Here is a 26,504-nt window from a genome sequence, read left to right as displayed (position 1 = left end):
AATGTGTCTTTTAATGTAATAATTTTTTAACGTAAACATTCACCATTTTGTTTCATCACATCTCATATACCTGCAAAATCACAACTTCAGATAACACTGGAAGGAAGTAGATTTGTGAGGCCTGTAATGCTAGGAGGTGGAAGCCTTAGGGCCACCCTAGAACTCTGCCCACCATGCACGGTGGGTCACTGTCCATGGAACCACTTCTAAAAGCTTACCTTGAAATCTCAGGAATCCTCTAAATCCTTGGAAAAACAGGAATAGGATATTTTTCCTTTCAAAGTTGTATAATTTCTAATCTCACAAGAGTCCCGGACCCAGCACAGTAGCTAGGAACTTGCTTAGATGACTTCTCTGAGTAAGTGGATTTATGCCTGATTTAGAATAAAGGCAAGGCAGTCTTCACAGCCAATGACATACATATACAGTGTGTAAATATGTGCACAGGAGAGGAGGAATGGGCTACTTCATGCCTAGGTGGGCCGGAAACCAGCTTTACCTGGCAGGTTAAGCTAACTATAACGACCCTTGCCTTCACTATGCTCTGATCTATTGTTAGAATTCGGGGTGACTGTTTCATTCACGTCTGAAGAGTTCAAAACAATATTGTAAAAAGTTATAAGTAATCAAATCCTTCTGCAAGTCATGGACCACCTCTGAAAGCCCCTGAAATGGCACTTTTTTGCAGTAATATTGACAATCTTGGTTTCAGTTCTAATTCTAACAATCAAAAGCTATGTGAACTAAAATCCTAAAACTCCCACATCTTTTGTAAGCCATGAGGCTTAAATAAAGTAACCCACTGGCATCTCCACACATGGAGGCTACAGATGCCTCTGTGACACTGGTTTCTTTGACTTATCAGTTAACTTCTACCAATGTCTTGTAAGAAAATAGTGAAGGAATTACCAAAGACTTAGTTTAAGAAATAGACACCATAATGTTGCTTAACCAAAACAAACAAAAACACAGGTTAGGAAAGAAGGAAGGAGAAAAAGAGACAATGTAAAAGTCCAAATATAGGGGCCAGGGATTTAGCTCAGTGGTTTTGCTGCCTGCTGCGCAAGCACAAGGACCCAAGTTCGATCCCTGGTACCAAAAAAAAAAAAAAGTCCAAATACTAAGATCTGCTTCAAAAGTTGGATATTTTTCAGCTATTAAGAAAGACTGACAAGTGAATAGGAAATATGAGCTGAGCGTGGTGGCACATGCCTGTGTTCCCAGTACTGATGGGGCTCAGGCCAGAGGGTCACCATGAGTTCAAAGCCAACCTGGGCCACATAGTGTGTGGTCAAGGTCAGCCTGAACTGCACAGCAAGACCCTGTCTCAAGCAAACAAGGAAAAAGGAAATATGACTCATTGGGATGACTATAGGCAGACACTTTGTAAACTGTCTCTCTGTCATTATCTCATTTAATATTCATTACACAACGAAATAGGCTGAGCATATTAACTAGCATGGTACAATGCCTACTACATATTAAGTTCAGATAAAATTATGGAACTATGTGTATTTTACAAATAAAAATACACTCCCAGGCTCAAACATCTAAAATATACATACTTGTCTATTAGTAATAGGATTCTGGTCTTCATGTATGCTTCTTTTCACTTAATGTCTCCAGGGGGCCTAATCTGTTCATATAAATGTTTAAAAGGATATCTGAGATTTCATCTCTGCTTAAGAAATGTAGACTATGAAAAAAGAATGTTTTATGAAAGTTATATTTCATTAGTAGGATCGTAATTTCTTTTCGGTAACTAAAAATCAGAGCCTGAAAGGAAGAGGCTAGGGATAAAGCTCAGGAGTATGGCAGTTGCTTAGCATGTTCCAGCTCCTGGGTTCTTTTCCCAGCACCAAAAGAAAAAGGGAAAGAAAACAGAAAGAAGAGGAGGGGAGAAGATGGGGCCAGGGAAGGGGAGTAAAGGGGAATCGGTGGACGAGTCCAGGAAGAGAAGGTTTTAGCAAGATGGTTGGGTCAATATAGGAGATTGTAGTGAAAAGCAAATAGAATGAAATAAAAACAAAGTCACACAAAGAAGGGAAGAAAGAAAAATTAATCTTAAGAAAAGGGGCCAGAGGACAAAGAAAAAAAACATTAGAGAGGAGAAAAAGAATGGGGAAAGAGAACACATTGGATAAAATGGAAAAGGAAGCTCTCCCTCTCTTAATGCAATAGAAACTCTTAGAAAACATCACAACGAATGACTTTTAAAGTTTGTTTTTGGAGCCACTTGCTCCAAGAGGCTACAAAGGAAATGAAGGATGCCCTTGACTGCTCACAACCAAGGTGACCTTGACCTACATCAGACCTTGAGACCTGAGAGGACAGCAATTGATTCACCACAGCCTCGCCAGCTGAGGGAAGCCTCAGTCAGGGCACTGAGGACAAGACGGTCTTTATAAAACGAAGAGGAGTCACTACTTTACAAGTGCAATTGATGGCAACAAAGCCCTCGCTTTTTTTTGTTTTGATTTTAATCTGAGGTTTAGTCACGGAGGTGAGGCTCCTCAAAACCATACTAAAAAGAAGGTGTTTAGTTGATATCAAAGTACCTAATTCATTCCTGTGAACACAGTTTGCCCCATTATGTCTCCCTCCCCTCATCCTCAACTTAAGAAAGAGAGGCAACAGCTCTTTCCTTGACCTATGTGTTTTTTCAGTGTGGCCTGACTGTGGCCCTAAATTTTTATGATGCACTTTCTTCTATTCTTCTTATTTCATCTTTTCTTCTTCCTCTTAAATTAAACAGTTGACATTTAGCAAAAGAAGAGCCCAGCAGAAGCTACTGTATTGGACTAACGTCTTTGGGAAGCGCGGTCTCATGGAGCGCCTTCTCAGAACATGGCCGCCATGCTGTGAGGCGCCCAGGCCATGGAAAGGCCACTCAGGGAACTCCAGCTCACCATCCCAAATGAGCCAGCCTTTGAGTCATCCCACCAGGTGCCAGATGAGTGAGGCACCTTCCAAATGGTTCTGGCCCCAGCAGTCTGTGTCTTCCCAGCTGTGGCTCGAGATACCAAGGAGTGACAAGCCATCACCCTGCTTTGCCATGTTTGCCATTCTGTGTGCAAAATCCCTGAACTGAACAACTAGTGGGTGTGACAAACCATCTCCAACAGAAATACGCACTTCTCTTTTATGTTGCTAAATTGAAGTGGTTGTCTAAGGCAACAGTAGATAACTAGAACAACAGGGACCAGAAAAATGACCACACAATAATTATTATTATATCACTTCTGATCACAGTGGGAAGAATAGACATGCTAGGTAGCCCTATATCACTGTCACCTCTATAAAACAGTTGTAGGCATAATATCTTCTCTGATGGAGGCACAATCTCTTTCCTCTTTCCCAAGCCTTTCTACCTAATTTTCTTACTTTCTTTTATTTCTTTTTTTCCATGTTCTTTTTCTTCCTTCCTATCCCTTATGCTGACCTTGGGTGACTGGTTTACTGTTTAAGAGATATTCTTGATTCCATTAAGTAAATATTTATTGAATACTGTTCTAGACACTAGGACAACAAAGGCAAGGAAATCTAACTTTGCTTTTGACTTTAGAGAGCAAATAGTATAAGGATATGCTTTGCAAACTATAGAACACAACCACCAGTAGTCATGAAATCACCCTAGCAAATATTTTTAAACCATAATGCAAATAGAAAATAGATTAAAATCAACAACAAAAGAAGCCATTCCAAGTAATAAAATGTCTATTGTTTCATGAATCATTTTTTCACCCTACACACACACACACATATGATGTACATATTATATCTTCATCTCAAAACTTTGAGAAACAGAATCTAATAGCTACTCAAAAATAAATCTCACTGGTGAAATACAAAAAACATGAACAGGATGGAGCTGAAAAGTTTTGCAATTAAGTTTCTAGCTTTGGAACAGATGATAAGCTTCACAGAGACATTCTTGGAATGAACCTGCTCTACTGATAACCCCGAGTTTTTGCTTTGTCCTGCTGTTAGTTTTGTTTGCAAAGGGTGTTCCAGTGTTTCCAGGGTCATTTGTGGTAAAGAAATGTCTGTCTTTGGAGGAAATTCATGTGTCATTCATTCCAATTCTGAGCACTACACAGTTAAAACGTTCCAGTACTTGAGTCAATCTATTCATTGTTTTAATAGCTGAACTGGAGAACATGGAATTATCATGACCTCTGGCATTTATCTTTGCCTGCAATTCTAAAAGCTGTTCTATCTTACCAAACACAAGCTAGAGAGCCTAAGCAAAATAGTTGGCTGCCTGTAATCATCTTGTTACAGCCTGTATCCAATAGTCAGTGGTAAACATTAAATAACATGTCATAAAACCCACCGAGTTCTGAGTAATACTAGTGGCAGTCACTGCTCTCCTCTCTCACATGCTCTCTCATTTATGTGACTCAACTTAGACTGTCTTTTTTCCTTCATCCTGAAATAAATATACAGGCTTCCAAGTCCTCTCTAAAAGAAAATCATGAAGTGATTTCAAATGATAGCTTCCATCCAATTCTCAAACTTAATTAGAAAATTTCAAAACCACCCAAAAATGTTTTAGAGACTTCAGAAAATCTACTGCAAATTAAGTTTGAGTCACTAGACCAGCAAAAGCAGCAGGATAGGGGGCAGGGGGAAAACACTGACAAGAAGGGGATTAATGGGCTGAAGCCCAAATCTAGGGCTAGACGGCTCCAGGGGAAAGTTGGACAATCTGAAAGGTCCGTGTGTGCTGGGGTAGGACCCGCTATTCTATCTCAGTCTCTCTCAATCACTCGAAGTTCTGGGGCTGCCCTGGGATACCACGCTGCCAGGGCTGAACCCTGCCTTCAACTTCAATGACTGAGTTGGGAAACCCCAACGTGATGTTAAAGTAAACATTAATATTATGAATAATGTTTTAGATTCTTGATTAGAGAAACCCAAAATATCAGATCTAGGAGGTAAGGGGAAGGACATTAAAATATTTTTAGTTCACACTTCACGTGCTAGCAACTCCAAGATGACTTATTTCAAAGTATTTTTCCTGACGGCCAAAATATCAGCTCCAACCTTTGCTCTTAGGGATTTGCTGTCAACATAAGTACACAGACCGCAAACAGTTTTGTGCCCTTGCTCCTTGGTTGTAGGAAAACGTGTCAAATAGGATAACATGACCATCCTAAGTCGTTCCTTCATTTAATGAGACGGTGTGTGGCATGGGGGTCATGGGCGAGGAGGTTTCTAACCTCCACAGGGACTCTCAAGTGGGCAGGGCAGATGAGTCTGTCCTTGGGGACCAGAGCCTTCAGAGAGCCCCTGCCTGAAAGAAAGGGCTAGGGGAGGGCGGGCCACAGGAATACTAATGGCTCTTGGCTCCAGGAGAAATAAAACAAAACCACTTTTTCAGAATCGAGCAATCACAGAATTCTGGGTAAATCAACTGGCAACCACCTTTTGGTTCTTGGAGGTTATCTGCTATAATGAAAACAAAATGGATAATGCTAACTTTGAAAATGTATGATTATTTGATCATCTACATAATGACGGTTGGTTTGTATATTACAAGGTACCAGAGGGTCTACATTACTTATTTCCCTTCCCATCACTATGGCTGGGAATTGGAGAAAACGTCTTACAGTTGACCAACTTCTCTGAAATATACCATTTATTCTAAGTAGGGGGTATTAAATCCATGTGACAAAATTTACATATTGTTTTACATTTTGTGAACATTTTTAAAAATTTTGGTCAATATCTTAGTACAGTAGAGATATGATATGTGTATGTGTGTGTGTGAATGTGTGTATTTATTTTGGAAAAGATAACCAGTTGTGAGGGACTGAAAACTACACTTCTTGAACACTGTTTTAAGACTCTACAAGGATCATTAAGATTGATTTATTCGCTCTCCATTTCTCTACTGTGAATCATCTGGAAGGGTAAGTGCAGTCTGGTAACTGAATTAACCAACATCACACATAATTTATTAAGCGGCTAATTATAGTTTTTCTCTTACAAAGCAAACTACATTGCCTAAAATTGACAATCTTTAATCGCACAAATACTATGTTGAAGGAGGCACATGAGACAATATAGGGGTAGGACACATGGGGTTTTTTCCCCCTAATTGTAAAACTCTTGGGATCCCACTAGGGAAAAATAAAAATCCACACATAAATAGTTAAACAACAATTCAAAATAATAACAAAGAGATGCAAGTCTCGTCCAGTTAAGAAAGGAAACTAAGAGACAGTAAGCTAAGAAGGTAGTGACTCAGAGCAGCAGAGAAGAGGGGAGAGATTAAGAAAAGGCTGGATTAAGATGCTGATCTCCAAAATTGGGGCAAAGATTGCTTAAGGCCCAAAGCAAAGGGTTCTTGCAACTCAAACAATTTAAGATTAGAGGGAAATGCTTTGGTTTGAATGTGCTCCACCTCCATCCCAGTTCATACGTTGGAAACTGAATTCCCAGACCCTCAGGGTTGAAAATGAGGTCTAAAAGGGGAGGGGGCTGCCCTGAGGTATGGATTCCCACAGCCACGGCAGGAGTGGGTCAGCAAGGTTAGGAAGCTGAAGAGTGGGTTTGTTATAAAAGCCAGGCCTGCCAGGAGTGAGGGCACATGCCTATGATCCCAGCACTTGGGAGACTGAGGCAAAAGGATCACTATGCATCAAGGCCAACCTGGGCTATATAATGAGTTCAAGACTAACCTGGAACCCAGATAAAGAAGCAGAAACAGCAAATAAATATATGAAAAAGTGTGCAACATCACTGGTCATTCATGAAATGCAAATTAAAACAACACTGAGATTCCACCTCACTCCAGAAAGAATGGCTGCTATCAAGAAATCAGCCAATAACAAATGCTGGTGGGGCTTCGGGGAAAGAGGAACCCTGCTCCACTGCTGGTGGGAGTGTAGGCTGGTGGAACCTCTGTTCACACTGGAAATTAGTGTGGAGATTTCTCAAAGAGCTAAAACTAGAGGTTCCATTTAACTCAGCTATTCCTCTCCTTGGTATCTTCCCGAAAGAAAACCATCATACCACAGTGATATATGCACCCATGTTTATAGCAGCAGTGTGTAATAACTAAATCTTGGAAACAGTCCAAATGCCCATCAACTGATGAGTGGATAAAGAAGATATGGTTATTTTATACAATGGAGTACTACTCTGCCATAAAGAAGGATGAACTTCAGCCATTTATAGCTAAATGGATGGACCTTGAGATCACACTCTTAAGTGAAATAAATCGGACATACATGTTTAAATACTGTATTGTTTCTCTGGGGTGAGAAACTGAAAGTGGAAATAAGGACTGAGATGTAAAACAGATGTTGGGAAATGGGAGGAAAGTGTTGAAATGGGAAGGGGAACAAGGGAGGAGGAAGGGAGAAAGGAAGGAAGGGACCAAAAGAAGTGAAAATAGAAGGAAAAATGGAAACAAAGTTTCTATACAGAGAGGGGAGAGGGGGCTTGAGGGGGGGGAAGGGATAAAATAAAATTTTTAAAAACAAAAAAATCTAAAAAATTAAAAATAAAACTAAAATCCATTCCTGCCTTCTCTTGCTGTGTCTTGCTGTGCCCTCCTGCCCTTCTCTCTTCTGCCATGGATGACACAAGCAAGAGAGCTCAGGAGAGGCATGCCCCCTTGACCTTGAACCCTACTCAGCCTCCAGAACTGTAAGAAATAAATCTCTCTCTTTTTATCAGTTACCTCTATCTGTGGAATTCTGTTAAGCCACCACAGTGGAGCCAAGGCAGAGAGAGAGGTCACTATCCTAAAGTGCAATTATCGATATTCCTCCGTTAACAATCTACTTTGTTTAACAATTGTTTGGATTTACGACCAAGGTGCACTGTTCAGACTTAGGATCCATCTTTCTTTTGTACAGTTCTGTATATCTTGTGTACAGAGCCTCGGTATCTTTTTTTTGTGTACAGTACACCTTGTTTATTCAGTACTGTAATTTTTGCTGATTGTACTGTCTGGTACAGTACTGTAATTTTATGTTCTCTTATGTATTACAGTGCTGCATGTAAGAGTTGTGCAAATCAAAGCAAAGTCATCAAGTTGGAGTTTCCTTTGACCATTTCCTTGTTCTGAATATTGTAATGGTATCTACATACTAGATAAAATTCCTCACTTAGCAAGTGATTTAATCTAGTAACCTAGTAGCAGGAATGGACCTCGGTGGTTAAGTGAGGAATGACTGTGTTTTAATGATTTTGCTTCCTTCCAGCTCTGTGCTGCTCACAGACTCAGCTCCCTGGGCCAGTCCACTCACTACCTGACCACATCACAGGAGGGAGACAAGGGCAGTGGGCAGAACAGAAATCTGAGTTAGCAAAGCTAGAGGAGGGAAACATTGAAGGTATTTTCAGAGAACACCAAGGTAGTGGGACTAAAGTGAGGGAACAAGAGAAAGAGAATAAAATGGAAAACATTGACTGAGTGCACCGGGAGACACTAGTTAATTAAGGAGGTTGGACCCACTCTCCTGGCAACAGCAGAAACCAATTAGAATGTTGCCCAGATCGTGAAGCACAAAGGGAAACCTTTCCAAACAGGAAGAACTCACAATGGGGCTTTTTCACCTGTGCAGAAATAAGGAGGACGGTCTCACTTCCGGGGGGGCTAGTTCAAACACAGCTCTAGGACCACCTGTGCTTGTTACAAATACCACAGCCCCAGCCCTGAGCCTCAGAATCCACTTCGTAGATCTACTTGTCAGTTTGAGTTACAGCTTTGGAAGATGGAGATGCCCTGGATGAAAATATCACAGCTTTGCTATCTAAAAAACAATGCACTGCAGAAACTCTGCAAATATCCTAAAAACCACCACGTGACATAGTTTATATACTTAGATTTTTAGGGGGGTGTGAATTATATCTCAATAACAATGTTAAAAAAAATAAAACGGAAGAGTTCACATGCTACTCAAAAGATTTTTCAATGTACGGAAAATCAGATGGGTCAAATTATAAGCCTAAATTAATAAAAAATCCATTCCCAGTGATCTTCCAAACAGGACACCTTTCAGTCACTGGACGATATCAATTCATCCACCTCTAGACTATAACCTCTATGGGGCCAAGGACTGTGTCCTAATCATCTTACCCCAGTACTTACAAAACTGCCAAACTTGGTCAAATCAATTTCTCACCCTTATACTCCCCTGTCTCCAACTAGAGGAAAATGGTACAGATATCTTCTACTCATTTTTTTCTACAAATATGGTTTACATTTAAAATGAGGAGAGTCTGGATTCCCAATTAAATTCAAAGGAGAATTTTAAACTGCATATAAGTCAGACAGCCAGGGAACCAAGTATAAATATTAACATTATAAATATAAATGGACAAATTTATCAAGAAGATGTCACTTTGGAAATAAATACAATAAGCAGTTTTATTCACCTGTGAAGGATCATTATATCCCTTAGCCAAGCTGTCAGGGACATAACAGGAAGCATTTTGAAGACCAACATTTTAAGACTGTTACATGGTTCTATTTTCTCCTTGCAATCAAAAGTGCTACCAGTATCCATTATCAATCTCTGTGCATATTTCAAATCACCCTTGAATTATTTTCCTCTCCACAGTGAGCTGTTTTCTACTATGGTTTCTACCATAGATTGATAGTAGATTCAGAGTAATCAGGGTGCAATTATTTGTGGTCAGATCCAGCTTGAAACCAGGCTTCTGGATGCTCTTTGGATAAAGTTCAGAAATTTTAATACACCTTTAAGGGACTGGAGAATCAGAGATTAAGCAAAACTCTCCAGTCACCAATGGCCCATCCCACCTCTAGCTCTCCACGGGCCACTTTTAAGCTTCCATCCTCCACCCTCCTTTCTTAGATTGCTGCCTAAATGGTACTTCCTCTAGGCTTTGTTACATCCCAGTAGGACAGCCAGCTAAGTCAGACAGAAATCCGAGAGGGACTGAGGGAGAGGGACTGAGTCAGAGAGGGTCTCAAAGAAGTCAGCACTAAAATAAAGAAATCAGAATTATGGTCGAGGAAGAATGTGAAGAAGGCCCGGGACTCAAGATGAAGATGCAATGGTCGGACCTACCCACCTCCCTAAGGGATAAACAGTAATTGTAGTGTCATTAGCACCACCTGCTCCAGTGAGTCCAGATAGGCATCAGTCGCCCAGGAGGGTGGCCAGAACAACTGGACCCATCCCTTCTCAAAAATGCCTTTGTTTATTCCATGTACCCTTGCCATGTGACTCGTTTCCCTGTCAGATCAGTATGAGCAAACCAGCAGTACTTGTAATCCCCACGTTGTATCCACGTTGTGATTTTGCTGTATAAATGACCCAGACAAAGGGCCTTGGTGGTCACCCACTCAGGACCACTCCTGGAAATCCAAGAGCTATTCTTCTTCCCCTTATTTCCAAAAGAACTTACCTAACTTCTTTATTTGGTTCACAAATTCATCCTTTGATGTTGTGAGCCCATGCACTTGGCATATTTGGCAACTAACAGGTCAAGAGTTGTATTTTTTCTACATCACCAATACCCATATGTGTCCTTTGTGGCACTTCCTGTCACTGGAATGGGCCAATAGAAGGTAGATATTTGTCTGGGAGGATCGGGAAAGCTGACACTATTCCTGGCACCACACGGAGCCTGGCACACAGCAGGCAGTCAATCTGTCTCTTGTGTTGAGTGCCTTCATCAGGGCTTTTCCTCCCAACATGGCCGCTTCCTTCTGGGAACCATGGATTACGAGCTGGCTGACCATAGGACCAGCAGCCTGTCTAGCGAGTCCCCTGTTTGCCAAAGGCTGGGACCAGGTGTACAAGCAGCCAAGAAGGCAACCGACAGTAACAGAGGACAGCTTTGGTCACAAGGCAGGACAGAAAGAATTCAGCACCAAGACACAGAGAAAGCCGGCTTTGAGGTGTCAGGAGAGGGAAGGACAAGAGAAAGGGTGGCAGGAGAAACGTTTGGAGTGGAACCAGAAGAGCTGAAGGGACAGAGCAAAGAGAAGAGTAAGAATATTTCCCATGACCCATCCTTGCTGCTGAGAGCCGCTTCTGGGGGAGCCAGGCCAGCTCAAAAGTGGGTCACACCTGTATGAGAGGTGGCTTGCTGAGGAAGCCACAGTGACTTCCCTGGAAAAAAATCTCAGACCTTTTACAAGAGTCAAAATAACAAAACAAAACAAAGAATGTTGCTGGCTTAGGAAATTTGCCACTTACTTGGGCTTACACTTGTTCAATTAAAATGCCCGTCATAGAGAATGCTCTCAGATCGAGATTCACAAAGATGATCATAAAGGGGTTTCAGTCAAGAGAAGGCGGGCAGGTCCTCTCACGGGAGGACACGCAGCCAGGAAACAGAAAGCCGAGATGGAAATCAGGGCCAGAAGCTTTCTCTCTCCATCACAGGCCTTCCCTTACCTAATCTCTGAGCCTCAATCCATGATGGAGACAGAACTAAATTCCACACAATAATCTCTCCCGGGGTGGGGTGCACACATCCCGGGGGACACACAGTCCTGTCAGCCCAGGGGTTCTGGAAAGCTCAGGGGCTTTGTGACAGCCCAGAACACTCACGAAGCAGTGAAGACAGAAAAGGCGTGTCCCGCAAATGACCCCCGTCTCCTGAAGGCTTCTGGGGTGCACTACGCAGAGAAGGCCCAGATGGGCTTAGTTTATCTCTGTGATTAGGAAATAGGTAATTTATGGAAGTAAGATACTGGGGCTACATCACTGTACTTCATGGACCCAGGAGTTGAAGCAGAAAGCTTCAGCCAGCCACAAGTACTGTACCCGCCTCCGAATGCTTCCTCTGGCACGCCCTGTACTTTTGGTGGACCCATCTTTCTGCACATGGAGGGTTAAACAGAGTAAGGCCATTTTCCCATTTGCCTGAAGATGAGATTAACAATAGGAATGTAGACGTGCTATGACAGACAGTGGCACAATCCGTGGCAAAGGCAAAGACGTTGAGAATCCCCAACTTCTCCCAATTTACCCGAATCAGGGACCCACAGACTGAAACAGAACCAGGACTCACAGCCTGTAACTTCCTGTGTTTAATTTCTTGAGGCAATTTTCATTAGGATCCCGGAGGCTGACATCAGCTAAGAAATGGCATCCTAAGCAGCTGGGGGCCGAGAGGAGTGGATGGGGAGGAACAGATGGCCCAGAGAGCTCCGCAGTTGAACGGCCCTGGGTCGAAACCTCCGCGTGGCCCCTCTGATCCCTGTCCCCTACACAGGCTATCTTGATATAAATCCTCTCAGTCTCACTTCCCTATTAAAATGAAGGCTATGCCCACATCCTTACATTACGATGAAAAAACGAAATGCTGAGCGCTCTCTCCCCACAATTTTTTTAAAAATTTGTGTATGTTTATGACACATAGCAAATACACTCACAATGGGGAATTGGTCCATGAACATACTGCATCTTGATCCTTTTGAATTCTTATTCAAAAGAAATTCCACAGAAACACATAATTTACTTTTTAAGTTTTATTCACTCTCTCCCTCCCTCCCTCCCTCTCTCACTGAGATCACCCTGAGATGTATGTTTCACGGACAGAATTTGAACTTGCAGATACATGAATCTTAACTTTCTCTAAGGCATCCACAATCTACGCTTCTGCAGAAGGCTACTTGACATGACATTTTCCTCGCTGCACTGAAAAATCTGAGTTAATGGCCTAATAAGCAAATGAAGGCTGCTGCTGAAAATTGGTTTGGATAACCTGAGAAAAACAGGGGAGGAGTCTTCCTGAGAATGTTAGAAAAGAATCACAGGCATCCCTTGGTCACTACATTTTCGTTAGGCTGGAGCTGAAGAATTCGTCCCCTCTGAAATGACAGGTGATTTTTATCTCTGGCAGAGGGAGGAAGACCATCTCATGTGCTGGTGAAAGTCAGTAACTGACGGCATGCACAAATTTCAAAAATTAGTCACTGGTTACCATGGTGATACAAACATTACCTAACAACTCACTGGGCTGGTAAGTAACCAAGAGCCTGCTAACTACATTATTTTAAGTATGGAAAAATCTCTCTATTTTGGGGAATACTTGAAAGAAACAAGATGGACTCAACCAGCAGGCCCAGGACAGCCCAGGTCTGTCTGGCTCCAGGAAGTCGGGACTCACCCTCACCTCCTGCCCTGTGCGTGCTCAGCCCTGTGTCACACACAGACAGACAGACACACACACACACACACACACACACACACACTCAGAGCTGAGGCTAGCAACAGCTGCATGAGAAGGACATGACATTTTATTTACAAACAAAAGGGCTGTGATTGGGAAGCTTAGCGTTCTGACTGTCTCAACTCCTAATAAAAGAATAACCTTTGCCACCACCCATGGATGACCAAAGACCTAATGCCAGATTTTGCTGGCCAGTCCTCGTGAAACTCAGCCTTCCCTCTGAATTTCTCAAGCCAAACTAGATTTCCCAGAAAATGACTAAGATGCCTCATAAAATAATAAATTGCCCCCTTGTGCTCAGTAGTTTGAATTTTCTGAGTATATATGGATTTTAATTAGGAAAAAGAAAGCAACATTATATATGGTATTATTAAGTTTTAAATTATTCCAAGAACCAACAAACAGGGCACAAACACTCTTAATCAAACTCTGCAGTGACTTCTGTTCAGCATGCACCACAGTGTACACAGCAGCCCTGCTCTTCAGAGACGAGACCCCGGGTGTGTTCCCCTGAGGGTGCCAGGGCACCCAGCATGAGAAGACGCCGGAGGGCAACTTAAAATGAAGAAAACCCCAGGACACAGCCAAGGCCTCTGCAGTACCAATCTCCAGGGCTGAAATTTGAAAAATCTGTGTTTTTTGTTTTGTTTTGTTTCATTTGCAGTACTGGGGATTAAATCCAGGGTCTTCTCCCTGAGCTACAGCCCCAGGCCTTTTAAAATTTTTTTAATTTTGAGACAGGGTCTTGCTGTGTTGCTAAATTGCCCACGTTGGGCTCAAACTTGCTATTCTCCTGCCTCAGTCTCCCAGAATGCTGGGATTGCAGGCGTGTGCCACCACTCCCACCTAAAATCTGCAAACCTCACATTTTCTAAAGTCTGGGAATCCCATTCTTACTGATCTCTGATAAGAGAGGTGTCTAGACCAGGATGACAGGAGACACACCAGCCAGTAAGGTACACAGGCCAGCTCACTTTACTCAAAGGCTGGGCAACTCCTGGCTCACAGCTTGGCTCACAGCTTTTTGACCACAACCCAGGACACAACTCAAGTACAATCTACCTGCATGGTGGGCTTTGAAACACATATTTCACAAACAACACAAGTGATACAGTCTCTAACTATCCTCATTTTTAGTGCTTATAGAAGGCAAATGAACTGATTTCAATACCCATGGTTAATTAATGAAACCATGCTGATACAGCTAATTGCTAACATTTAATTCTCGTTTACATCTGCTTTATCTCAAAAAGACTAGCATGCGAAGTCTGTATAAAATAAAGGACAGCTATTAAGAAAATGGAATAAGGGGAATAAAAAGACAGGAAACTAAATGTTCATGGAATGAATCAAATGAATCAACCCATACCTGCCAGGAAATCTAATCCTCTCAGTAATGCTCTGCTTTCTAGCAATCAATATGTAGAGTGAAACGAGATAAGGTATGAAATTCTGTGTCCATCTGGAAAGAATGAAGCAATTTCCAAGCAGCTTTCTGAGGCCTTGGCCAGCCCGCTGCTTCTAAGTGAAGGTCCACCCACCGGCTCCAGGACACACCAGGTGAGGCACAGGTGGGAGTGGGACACTTTTACTCTCCCACCTTCTGCCACCACTGCATTCATTCATGGATAACAAGACAGCCACTACACTAGGCATGCACTCTGGGACTCTGGGGCAGGAGCATCACAACTTCAAACCCAGGCTGCACAACTTAGTCAGGCTCTGTCTCAAAATTTTTTAAAAAGTGCTGGGGATGTAGCTCAATGTGAAGATGGCAGGATCGATCCCTAATAACACACACACACACACACACACACACACACACACACACACATACACATAGAAATTATAGCCACTCTTGAGACTTTTTGGCACCAACTGGGACAAAGTAAGTGTAGCAGAGCCCTAGGTAACCGAAAGCTCTCTTCTCCCAGAGCACAGACTCTATTTCCATTTTCAGCACAGGCCACCCTGCCTAGTGACACTGGGCCGCTCCTTCCCTCCACACCAAGACCCCCACCTCCCACCCCATTATATTCCATGAAGTCAGTTACTGGTTCCTACGAGTTCAGTGAGCTCTCTTGCAAACTGAGTCAAACACTCCACTGAGAAACTTCCAAAAGACAAATCACAAAAGCACAAGATCTAAACTTGCTTCTTAACTGTAAAGTCGAGGATGCAGCATCAGTTTTTGACCTCAAAGGCTCAGCTTCTTATCTGTTACCAAAAAAACAATACTTTTACATCATAGATTAGATTTGAAGAAAATAATTGCCTGGCTCAGTTACTGGCATGCTGTCTGAGTTCAATAAAGGCTGGATTTCCCTTCTTTCACCAGAGAGCATTTAGATATTAATTTTATTTGCTTCTGGGGCCACTGTAATCTTCAGAATCTCTCCTTGTTAGCTGAACTTATTAAAGACAGTAAAGTCACCCAAGAAGAATGCCGGTCCTCAACATCTCAACATCACAGAACACTCTCAGTGCCCACACAACGCCACATTTCAAAAGGTTTCTTGTCATTGTCTCAAGCACTTTAAGCAAAAACTTTTAAAATGGGGGAGGAAAATAATCCAAGAAAAGAGAGCTAAGCCAGTAAGCATCAAATAAATATTTAAAGCAGCAGTAAGAGAGGTCATTAACATATTCACTATTAGAATACAAATGCAGCTCGCTCCACAGGACTGGGAAACATACTTGTTCTTCATTCTTGAACAGGTTAAATACCATCTTATTGACAGTAAAACAGCAGTTGTTTGCGTTGTAGACCCTATGTTCATAGATGGTAGAGACATAAAATTTAGGCTAGCATGTCGGGTCTTGAACTAAGAAAACGTCAGCCATGATTTACCTTCCTTAAATATGACTGTCGCAGGTTAAATAACACGGTCAACCTACCTTTTCTGTGATGTAGAAGTTTGAACTATCAGCGTGCTGCAGTGCAAAATATTCATGGTTGGCCAGAGACCACCTTAAAAATAGAAGCATACATTGATTAGAACAACAAAAATGGTCATTTTCATTTCTATTAGCTTTATAGAATTAGATGAATTAAATAGCCTGTGGTTAGAATCGGGACAGTCCCAACATACACCAAAATACACGTCCCAAAACAAAATGGCACTGGTCCACCAGATCAATAATTTCATAAATATTCCAGACCTATTCCAAAACTAAGTGTTTCATCTTCAAGTCTTGATGTGAGAGATATAAATACAAATTGCAGCGTTCTTCCCTATTTTGAAGGACTGAAGCAGAGCGAGAAAAACAAAGGAAATGAATGGCAATTTACATTTTTGATACATAGCACATTTCAACAGTCTCTGAACTCGAAAGTCCCCAATCAGAATACTTGATGCAGATGGGAACACTCCAATTAAGTAACCCAGGTCTTATATAAATTCCAAGTAATATTGTGTTCACAGTCTGCTTTACAAGTCCAAAAATCGCATGCAAATTTCATATTGCAGAACAGCTGAAGAGAAGTAGAAAAGCCACATCAGTGTGAAATTCCATGTGCCAGTGAAACTACCCACAGATGTCGTGTCTTTTAAATCTGTCCATCTTCTGTGGGGAACCTGAGCCATCCTTCCAGTTTATACCACGTAGAGTCTGTATCTATCCTCAAGAGCCCTTAGCCTGCTCCCTGCTGGGTGGCACGATAGAAATACCACTTTCTAAAAGTAAAACCAAGTAAAACCAAGCCCTGCATATTCCTTCCTCACCTAGCCACTTCAGACTTGTGCTCTGTGAGGAATCCTGGCCAAATTTTGGTGGAAAAGGATATGTAACTTTTACACGGTATTTCTTGGCAAGGTCACCTGGTAAGTTATGAATAATATTTGTATTTAATATTTAATTTATGATACAATGAATAATATTTGCTGTCCCACTGGAAATTTCACCTGTCAACTTCTATGTCTTTGTGTTTTGAATGAAGATGCTTTGAAGTAACACTTACCCATCACAGACTTCCTTTATTATTGCAGACAGTGGCTTTTTCTGCAAAATAACAAAAAAGGAAATACTATGTGTTAGTTTCACTTCATCATTTTATGTTTTGCTTTAAAGAAAAGAAGTTACCCAATTTAAAAAAATAGCAAGGAGAATTTGCATTTGCTATTCTTAACTGTTACCAATGAGTATCTTACTTTTCTGAAGTTAAGAATCTATTAGCCATCACTACCAGATTTATTAATGATGTATTACCCTTCTGGTCCTTTTTTCTATACTTAGCATTGTTGATGAACAAAATATGTACCGTATTTAATTTTGCCTTATTAGCATGAGGACGACAATACAGCTGTGTGCAAAGACCTACCAGGGGGTGGCAGCCTGGAAGGTGTAACCAGGACCCCTCCCACGGGCAGGGCACACATCAGGCCCACAGCCTTGGGGCTTGGACCCAGTGTTTTTATGAGAACATGTGGCAAATGTAATATGAAGCACTGTAAAACCGTTCCTACAAAGTACATAGAATTCTTCTCTCCAATGAGACCCTGATAAATGCCAGTCACGCAGCAGCTTGAGCCAGACACACTCGGGTAATGCGACCATGACACCATGTGCCAGGCTGTCAACTGGCAGGTGCCTGCAGCTGTGTTCTCACCCCGACAGCCACCATTGTGCACCGCCTGCCCCACCCCCAACATAGAAGGAATGTGGGCACGAGACACCCCAGCTTGCCCAGAGATGCCGAAACTCTTTCTGCTTTGGATGCAAACAGACACTGTCTCCTGGGTGAGGACAGGTGTACTAACCCAAACAACAAATCACAGACAAGAAATGGAGGGGGAAGAGAGGAATGGCAATCAGAGAAGTGCAGTATGGGGGCTTGGATTTTGAGATACATCCCTTAAATAGCTATCTATAGAGCTGAGTGTGCTGGTGGACACCTGTAATACCAGTATTCTGGAAGACTAAGCCAGGAGGATCTTAACTTAAAGCCCAACCTGAACAACTTACCAATGGAGACCCTGTCTTGAAACAAAATTTTTAAAAAATTAAAAAAGGGTCGGGGATGTAGCTCAGTGTGAAAGTTCTGGGTTCGATCCCCAGTAGCACAAAACAAGACAAAAACAAACAAACAACAAAATAAGCCATGGTCCACTCCTGTCCCTCTGAAGGGCAATGTGGCATCCGGAAAGAGACTCTGAACCAGAGAGGCCAGTTCAGATCCTGCCTGTGTCCATTTGTCTGCAGCAAACCTATCCCTTTCACAGTCTGCTGAACCCCAACTAGTTTATCTGTAAAATGGGAAAAGGAGCTGCACATTTCTCAGGGATGTTGGGAAAAAATTGAAAAAATTAAGCTATTTTAAATTAAAAAGGAATTAATTATAAAAAGCCTAAACCTCCTAAAAGAGTGAGCCTCCTTGGACTCCTGTGTCATCTGAGAGCCCGAGTCTTCCTGGCATCCTGGCTCAGGGGCACGAAGCTGCTCCATCTGCCCTGTTCGTGAATACAAAGGCTGTCCTGCCTGCCACTTCCATGAATCCCATGGCTGCCTCTGCCAACCACTATGAATACAGTGGGTTCGGAAAGGAGAGCCAAGAATATGTCTTTCTTTTTTTCTTTTTAAAAGTTATTTTTAAATTTTATTTAATATTTTAATATATTTTTATTTTGGGTTGACCTACAGGAACTGTACCTAGTTATGGGGTACAATGTAACATTTCAATGCACATATACCATGCAGAATGATCTGATTAGGGTAACTGGCATATCTGTCCCTTCAAACTGTATCATTTTTTGGTGGACGTTGGGAACATTCAAAATCCTCTCTACCACCTATTTTGAAATATTCACTTAAGTGCTATTGACCCCTAAGCTATCCTCCTGTTCTACAGAACATTAGAAGTCATTCTTCCAGGGCCAGGGTGTAGCTCAATGGTAGAGCCCACGTTAAGCATGCTTGAGGCTTACATTTGATCCTCACTACCAAAAAAGAAGTTATTCTCCTTGTCCCACTCGATCTCTGTACCCATTCACCATGTTCTCTCCATCCCGGGCCTCCTCATACCATTCCCATGCTCTCCTTTATTCTCCACTTTCCTCAGATCAACATTTTAGCTTCCATATACAAGTGAAAACATGTAGCATTTGTCTTCCCGGGTCAGACTTATTTTACTTAACATAATGTCCTTCAGAAGAACCAAGAGTATGAAGGAAGAGAATGACGTGGGTGTATTCTGAACAGCCTGAGTCAATCTCCCTTCAAATAATTTTAGAAACGGCGGTGATGGGCTCTGCGGAGAAGTCACATGTCACAGAAGTCCTAAGCAACAATCTGTCCACTCTTGATGGCTCTAGTGAAGAGCTAAGGGGTAAATAGGGTCTCATAACCAATAGCAAAGGAACGTTAGGAACAAAACTGTTCCCATAAGATGAAGATTTTGCATTTCCAGCCGCAAGAGACCTCTCAGGACACCATATGTCATGGTCACCAAGCCCTAACTCTTTTTACTTGTACCTTCAAAAACAAAGCATGACACTAGGCTTGGGTTTTGGTCTTAAATGACATTGGAGCTACAGATCAGACCAAAATGGTTATTGTTGAGGTAGGTCAAGGCATGAAAAGCAAATATTCCCAGAATTATACTTTTTAGCTGAGGACCCTCAGAGAGTGATTCAAATTTTAATTCAAGTCTGATTCATATATACAGAAGCTAGGTAAAAAGGCAAAGGTCCCTAGGGTACTATTATACCTAGAACAACCTGAAGTCAGGGAAATATATGAAAGGAATAAAGACCATGAAAACACAAAGCTTAGAGATTCAATAAAGATTAAAGAAAAACTAAACCACAGATGGAAAGGAATGACGGTAAAGTGAACGCCTTTCACATATCTGAGCTGACTAAAACGAGTGTCGTATAAGAACAGGGCTGGCCCCAAGGCCCACTCCCCAGCCCTTCTACTTCTATTTAAAAGCCCTTTTCCAGAGTTTCTAGGATATTAGGTTTCATCAAAATATACAGTAATTGTTTAACTAAAAAAATTTTCTACAGTAAAATACACATTTCCACGAATGCCCCTCAAAATACTCACCTCATTTGTAGCACCCTTAGCCCATCAATTTTGCAAATTCCTGACTCATTCTAGAAGTCCCTTTCCATGAATGTCTTTTCAAGGTGCAGTAAAAATACAAGGTGCTGCCGCTTATTGCCATCCAACAGAAAGGCGGGCTTGTGACAACATGACATCGTGTCCTCAGTCACCTTATTCATCGGATCTGGCACTATGCAACTTCTGGCTCGTCCTTAACATCAAAAGGACCATGAAAAATAAAAGCTTTGATGCAATTCAGGACATTGAATCAGCTATGACAGCACAACCCAAGACACTCATGAAAGAGGACTTGTAGAACTGCTTCAGAAAGTGGCAAGAACGATGGGATGAGTGTGTTCAAAGCAAGAGACAGTATTGATGGCAGGCATCAATAGTAATGTGTCTTCTACTGTTATTTTTTAAATTTAAACATTCAGTGTATTTTTCAATCACACCTTACCTGGCACGATATTTATAACCAACTCTTCCATAAAGTCCAAGAAATACTTCGCAGTTCCACTTTTACCTCTAGCTTCCTAATTCCAGATGTCTACTCTTGTCTTCCCTGCTGTTGTTTAATTGGTCAGTTCTGGTGGCTCTCATCCACTTCAGCTGTTCTAAGTCGGTGGTGCTGATCCCAAACACTCACTTGCATTAAATCTCTCACTGAGAGAAACTTCCAACTACGCTTCAGATAACTTATTAAATGTACCAGCAAAACACCTCCACTCTCAGGGTTTCCTACCCTGCCATCTACCTCAGGGGCATCAGGCCTCCCCTCCCACTATGCCTCACCATGACTCTTCCACTCTCACTGTGACACCACTGCCACCTCGAAGATCACTAACTGTCATTTCTTCACTCTTCAGTCTCGTTTATTACCAGTTTATGCAGATACCCCTCTCCCCTCCTACTCCTCCTCTGAACTCCTCCTTCTCTTCTCGCCTCATCCCAATGCCCGCCCTCTGATGACTTTTCCAACACAACCCCTCCATTCTGCAGCCCCAGCCCCAGGCCATCCAAGTACTAGCCGCTTACTAGTAATCCCAGCCATCCATCTCCTGTCATGTGCTCTACTGGCAAATCAACCCCAACTCATCTCCAGAGCTCCTGCATTCTACTGGCTACCTTTCCGCATTCCTCCAGGCACATTCCAGAGAACCGGTCCTGGCTCTTTCCTCCTCCCTCAGCCTCTCTGTGATCTGGTCCTAGACAAAACACCAAGTCCTGTCATTTCCTCCGCAACCCCTTTCCCCTTTCTCCTTCCCAAATCTCTTCCACCACCTCTGTTCTTAGGATCCCACCCCTAGACTGTGCAATAAATCTCCACATCGCACTCTCCCCAATCTCCACGTCTACAAGAGTTAGACTTTGCCCCCCCTCTTCGTTCCAGCATCCTCCATGAATCCCTAAGGACCACTACCAACAAAGTGTAAAGCTCTCAGCTCAAGAAACTCTTCTGTACCTGCCACCCATGCATCTGGATTTGGTTGGCCACAAACACACACACACGAAGTGCGGAGATGGTGCGTGCGCGCGCGCGTGTGTGTGTGTGTGTGTGTACATGCGCATGTGCCTGCTCATGCATGTGCTACTGGGGATTGGACCCAGGGGTTGCACATTGAGCTACATCCCCAGCTCCCTTTTTATTTGTATTTTGAGAAGTGGTCTCATTAAGTTGCTACATTGCACACAATGGGCTTGAACTCGCAATCCTCCTGCTGCCTCAGTCTCCCCGAGTACTAGGATTACAAGCATTTGTCATCATGGTGGCTCCCCTCGCCACACTTCCACTTGCACCATTGGTCAGTTGAAATGTCCCTCTCCTTTCTGTCCCACCTCCAACATTGACTGTTCACCTACATTTAACATCCACATGACAGCCGCCATCTCTAAGCACACATCCCTCATCCCCCAAGAGATATAATGACTGTCTCTTGGTACTTAGCACATGAAATGAATCACTCCCAGGGACTTTGTGTACTGCTCTTTTCTTGTCCCTTGAGAAATCTTAATTCATCTCTGTAATTTCCCTCACCCTCACCCTCAGTTCTAGTTCCCAGAGAATTTAGGTGCTAATAGGATCTAACAGGAAACTCAATATATTCCCGTTAAATGGAAAAGCCATACATTCAGTAACTTTCCTTTAAAAATCAAACATAGGAGCGGAGGGTGTAGCTTAGTGGTAGTGTTTGCCTATGCCCAATGGCCCAGGTTTCATTTCTAGCAATGCAAAAAAATAAAATATAAAAATGAAATCAACAACAGTGCAGACATGAAGCCAACTATTCTAGCTGGATTGATCGGATGTTTCCCGCTTCCTATCATGTACACTCCTATTGGGTGTCTCCAAGCAGCTGCTGGCCATAAGCTGCTGGACACAAGACAACTCTCACTGCCCCCTGCACAGAATCAATTTCCTAGGAGTTTTGCAGTGAGTGGCTTAGAAGAGCACTGAGCCAGCCAGGCAGCTCAGGCAGGAGTAAGACAACAGATGATGAAACAGGTAACAGCCAGATAACTAAGCAGGACCGCACAGGTGAGCTCTTCTGCTCTGAGCAGACAAGACTGCCAAGACCCCACAGCAGAGTGCACAAGCCTGTTATCACAGCTCTTCTTACTTCTTGAAAGAAACCCCTGTGGGATACATGCGCATTGCCTACGAAGTAAGTTCCAGCCGAACATGTCTCTCTCTGCCTAAAGACTTGCTCCTTAGCATTCTCCTCAGAGGTTACAAGTTTCTCTCTCTCTGTCCAGTTCTCCGAGACCTGGAGGGAGGTGAGCTTCCTATACACGAATGGGTCTCTGTAGGCTCTTGGAACCATCTGCCTTTCACCTCCTTGAGTGGAATGGCCCCAGAGGAAAGAACATTTCATCTAAAAGGAAGAAACTGGTTCTTCTCCCAGTGACCCTACAAGCCCTAAAGAAACTAACAATTAATTTCTAGGCTCAGTTTGAAAATATTTAGATTTAGAATACTGAGGCAAAAGTATTTTAACTGCTTGAGCAGGTTTCCCTAACTTGTATAAAAATCAAATTTAGATCCTTAGGATTTTTGTTCTGAAAGTCAAAATTATCTTCTGGGACTCCACGATGAGCTGAGATCAGAAGATCAGGAATATTTTTCAGAATGACCTGGAGGGTTACAGTGGTCAGATGATCATGCACTGCGGCCCCAACCTACATTCTTCTTCCACTCTCTTTAGCTACAGTGAGGTCCTCTTGCAGCCTACAAAAGTCTTTCTTCACTTTATATTATTCTGGGGAACTTTTAGTGTTTGAAAAAATGTCTTTATTTGTTAAATGGAGTATGCATTTCCATGTGAATCTGAATGGCGATGTAACATGTATCAAAAGTTAGGCTCAAGAAATTATCTTTCTGGGGCTGAGGATTTAGCTCAATGGTTCTGGTGCCTGCCTTGCAAGCCCAAGGTCCCGAGTTCGATCCCTGGTACCAAAAAAAAACCCCAAACAAACAACCAAAAAAAAAGAAATTATCTTTCTTTTAAAGGATTTATTACTCTCTTTTTACCTTATCTCTTATTCTCTAAGAGTTCCTTTTCCTTTGCTTTTCTGGGCAGGGCTAGGGATGGAACCCAAGGCCTTGAGTATGCTAGCCAAAAGCTCCAGGACTGCACTACACCCCCCAGCAAGAATTCTTTCTTTAATTTAATCGACCACAGAAAAGAAGTCCAGAAAGCAAATTTCCAGTACAAAAAGATTTTCGGCCTTCGGTTCATGGAATAAGCTAGATTCCTGAAAATGGCCACATTTCCAGCAGTTCATTTCTAATCGACCCCTCCGTTCCTCCAAGTGGGTATTATTCCTTTGATCTCGTCTGTGCCCTTACTAAAATCTCAAACCTGAAAATTCCACAATCCGTATCTCCCATCTTGATCCTTCTTCTAACATTTGCTCCTGCATGAGCCGTTGGGTAAGTCCATGAATCTATACCCATGTCTGCCACACCTTCTCTCTTAATACTGGCACTTTACTGAACTAGATTCTCCTTTGACCTCCCTCTTACCTCTCAAAAAATCTGATCACTCTGTGACCCAGGGTACATGTTCCTTTAAGATACCGGAGAGGCCCTTCGTACATCTGGGTTGTTTATTTAGGAGGTGGCCAGGACAGCCTGCCAGGAGGCTCCTTCCCAGGGGACTCCAGCTGCTGTCCCTCATCAGAGCCCCTCCAGCCTCGCCTAATGACCCCTGGTGGCCCCTGACAGCTCATCCACCTGTTGCTTTCTGTTAGCCAAGACACCTGGCCTGGGAACTCTACACAGGCCCTGGTGCTGCCGTATTTCCACCTGATACCTGCCTGCTGTGGCTGGCAACACCCCGCCCATGCATCCACATTCCTGTTAGCAGCCCCACACCATGGGCCTCTGCCTCCCTTCTGAAATCCACACTCAGGCTCACGCCTGCCCTGACACAGACACCACCTAAAAGACGGCCTGGCTCCATCCAAGCGACGAGACAAGTGAACAGACTCCTGAAAAGCACTTAGGATGGTGATGCTTTATCAACTACTTGCTTCTCTCCACCTTCACTCGACTGTGAACACTTGAACGACTTTAGAAAAAGACTTCCTGGGACTGAATCTCAGTTTCTGTAGTACCTGGCTTTGTAATTGTAAGCATACTTCTCTCAACATTTGTTTTCTCTTCTGAAATGAAGGCAGAAACATTCCCTTGCACAAAGTAGTGTTGTGAAGATGAAGCGGAATAATGATATCAGATCCCTGGACTAGCTAGCACCTGCTACATACAGAGAAGTGATGTACAAGACACCCACAAATAGGTCCTTTCATTTCCTATACTGGCTGTTTGGACATTCTCTAGATACTTTTAAACAATGGCTGGATGAAGAAATTACACAAATGAATGAATGAGTATCCGATTCCTCATTCCTCCTCACAGGGAATCTGGACCTCTGTGCTGCCTGCCATTGGTCCCTGCCTCATCCTGCTCCTTATTCTTTTTATCTGTGGTACTGGGGATTGAAACCAGGGCTTTCACACTGATCTACATCTTCACCTCTTGTTTTTAGAGAAGGCCTCCCTAAATCACTGAGTTGCCTGGGCTGGACTAGAACTTGTGATCCTCCTGCTTCAGCCTCCCAGAATGCTGGCATTATAAGTGCGCACGACCAGGCCCGAGTCTGCTTTTTCTTAAGCTCCTTTTTGTGTGTTTTGCCAACTCGCTACACTTCTTTTGAAGTCAGGCTGCCTCTAAGACATTCCGTCACAACCAGTTGTTTAACTGCCAAGTCCTTGCAAGAGCTCATTTTTGTTTCCAGACTTTTTAGCTTCTTTCCTTTTTGTATGGTCTCTTTCTGATCACTGCTGAGGTTCCGGCGGGCAGCTAGAGGTGGCACAGAACTGGAGGACAAAACCAACCCCAGTCACCACTGTGCATCGCCTTTTCACACAGCCATCATTTTTCAGTCTTCTTGCAAAGCTGTGTTCCACAAAGGCTTAAAGTTTTTGGTCCTGTACTATTACTCAAAAAACCCTTCTCCAGTGCTTTAAAAGAATCTGACAAATGCTTTATTCTGACACTTTGGGACGTCACAACAGAGCACTTGGGATTTTCCTTTGCTTTCACAGATGGAAATCCACTGAACATATTCCACACAGCAGTCATGAGCCATGTTGGCCCAGGAAGAAAAGAAACCAGCTTCCCGGTGTCCGGACACCACTGAGAAAGGGTACGAGGGTTGACGGCAACTCGAACCATGTGACTTGGGGAAACTTTAATGTACAGGAACCCAGCCAGTCCCCTCAGGTGCCCCTGACATTAGTCAATGATACCAGTCACTTCGTTACACTTTCATTCTTCTCCTGGGCTCCTTGTGAGTCTGCACCACACTTGGGAGCCACACCTTTTAATGTGGAGGGATCTCATGTGCTCTGAGAGGGGTGTGTACACTGTTCTAATAACCGCCTAACTAGTCTGAAAGATCAGGACAGAAGCGCATTTTCCTGGGGCCACCGTGGCTGGCTCTTAGAGAACGGGTCTTTGGACAACAGTTGCAATGTGGACCATTGACTCAAGACTCCAGCCACTCTCAAAAACGACAGGGGGCACAACAGCACCCCCAAAATAGTAACCTCATGTTACCACGTTCATTTCAAAAACTGAAAGATGAAAGGCGAGGCCACCTTTCTCTTGGCAAGTGATGATTCATTCCAAAAATGGTCTACTAAAAAAGGACGCCTTTCAAGCTTCTTGAAACTAATTGGATATGAGATTTTATCCAGATAAAAAGTACAAA

The 26,504-nt window shown here is 42.8% G+C and overlaps 1 protein-coding gene across 12 annotated transcripts in view; it reads right to left on the bottom strand.

Moving 5' to 3' along the window:
* Elmo1 (engulfment and cell motility 1) overlaps positions 1-26,504 on the bottom strand; it is a 578,859-nt gene that overhangs the window by 431,586 nt on the left and 120,769 nt on the right. For all 12 annotated transcript variants that reach the window (XM_004840283.4, XM_087195837.1, XM_004840282.4 and 9 more), the window contains 2 exons: positions 17,141-17,181; positions 16,078-16,150 (listed from right to left, as the gene is read on the bottom strand). In XM_004840283.4, coding sequence (XP_004840340.1) covers positions 16,078-16,150; positions 17,141-17,181 — 114 coding nt within the window. The remainder of the gene's footprint in view (positions 1-16,077; positions 16,151-17,140; positions 17,182-26,504) is intronic.

The sequence above is a fragment of the Heterocephalus glaber genome, unplaced genomic scaffold, assembly GCF_053883595.1.
Source record: "Heterocephalus glaber isolate CG9 unplaced genomic scaffold, H.glaber_assembly_v1.0 deba00001610, whole genome shotgun sequence".
Classification (NCBI taxonomy): domain Eukaryota; kingdom Metazoa; phylum Chordata; class Mammalia; order Rodentia; family Bathyergidae; genus Heterocephalus; species Heterocephalus glaber.
This window is presented reverse-complemented; position numbering and strand designations above follow the sequence as displayed.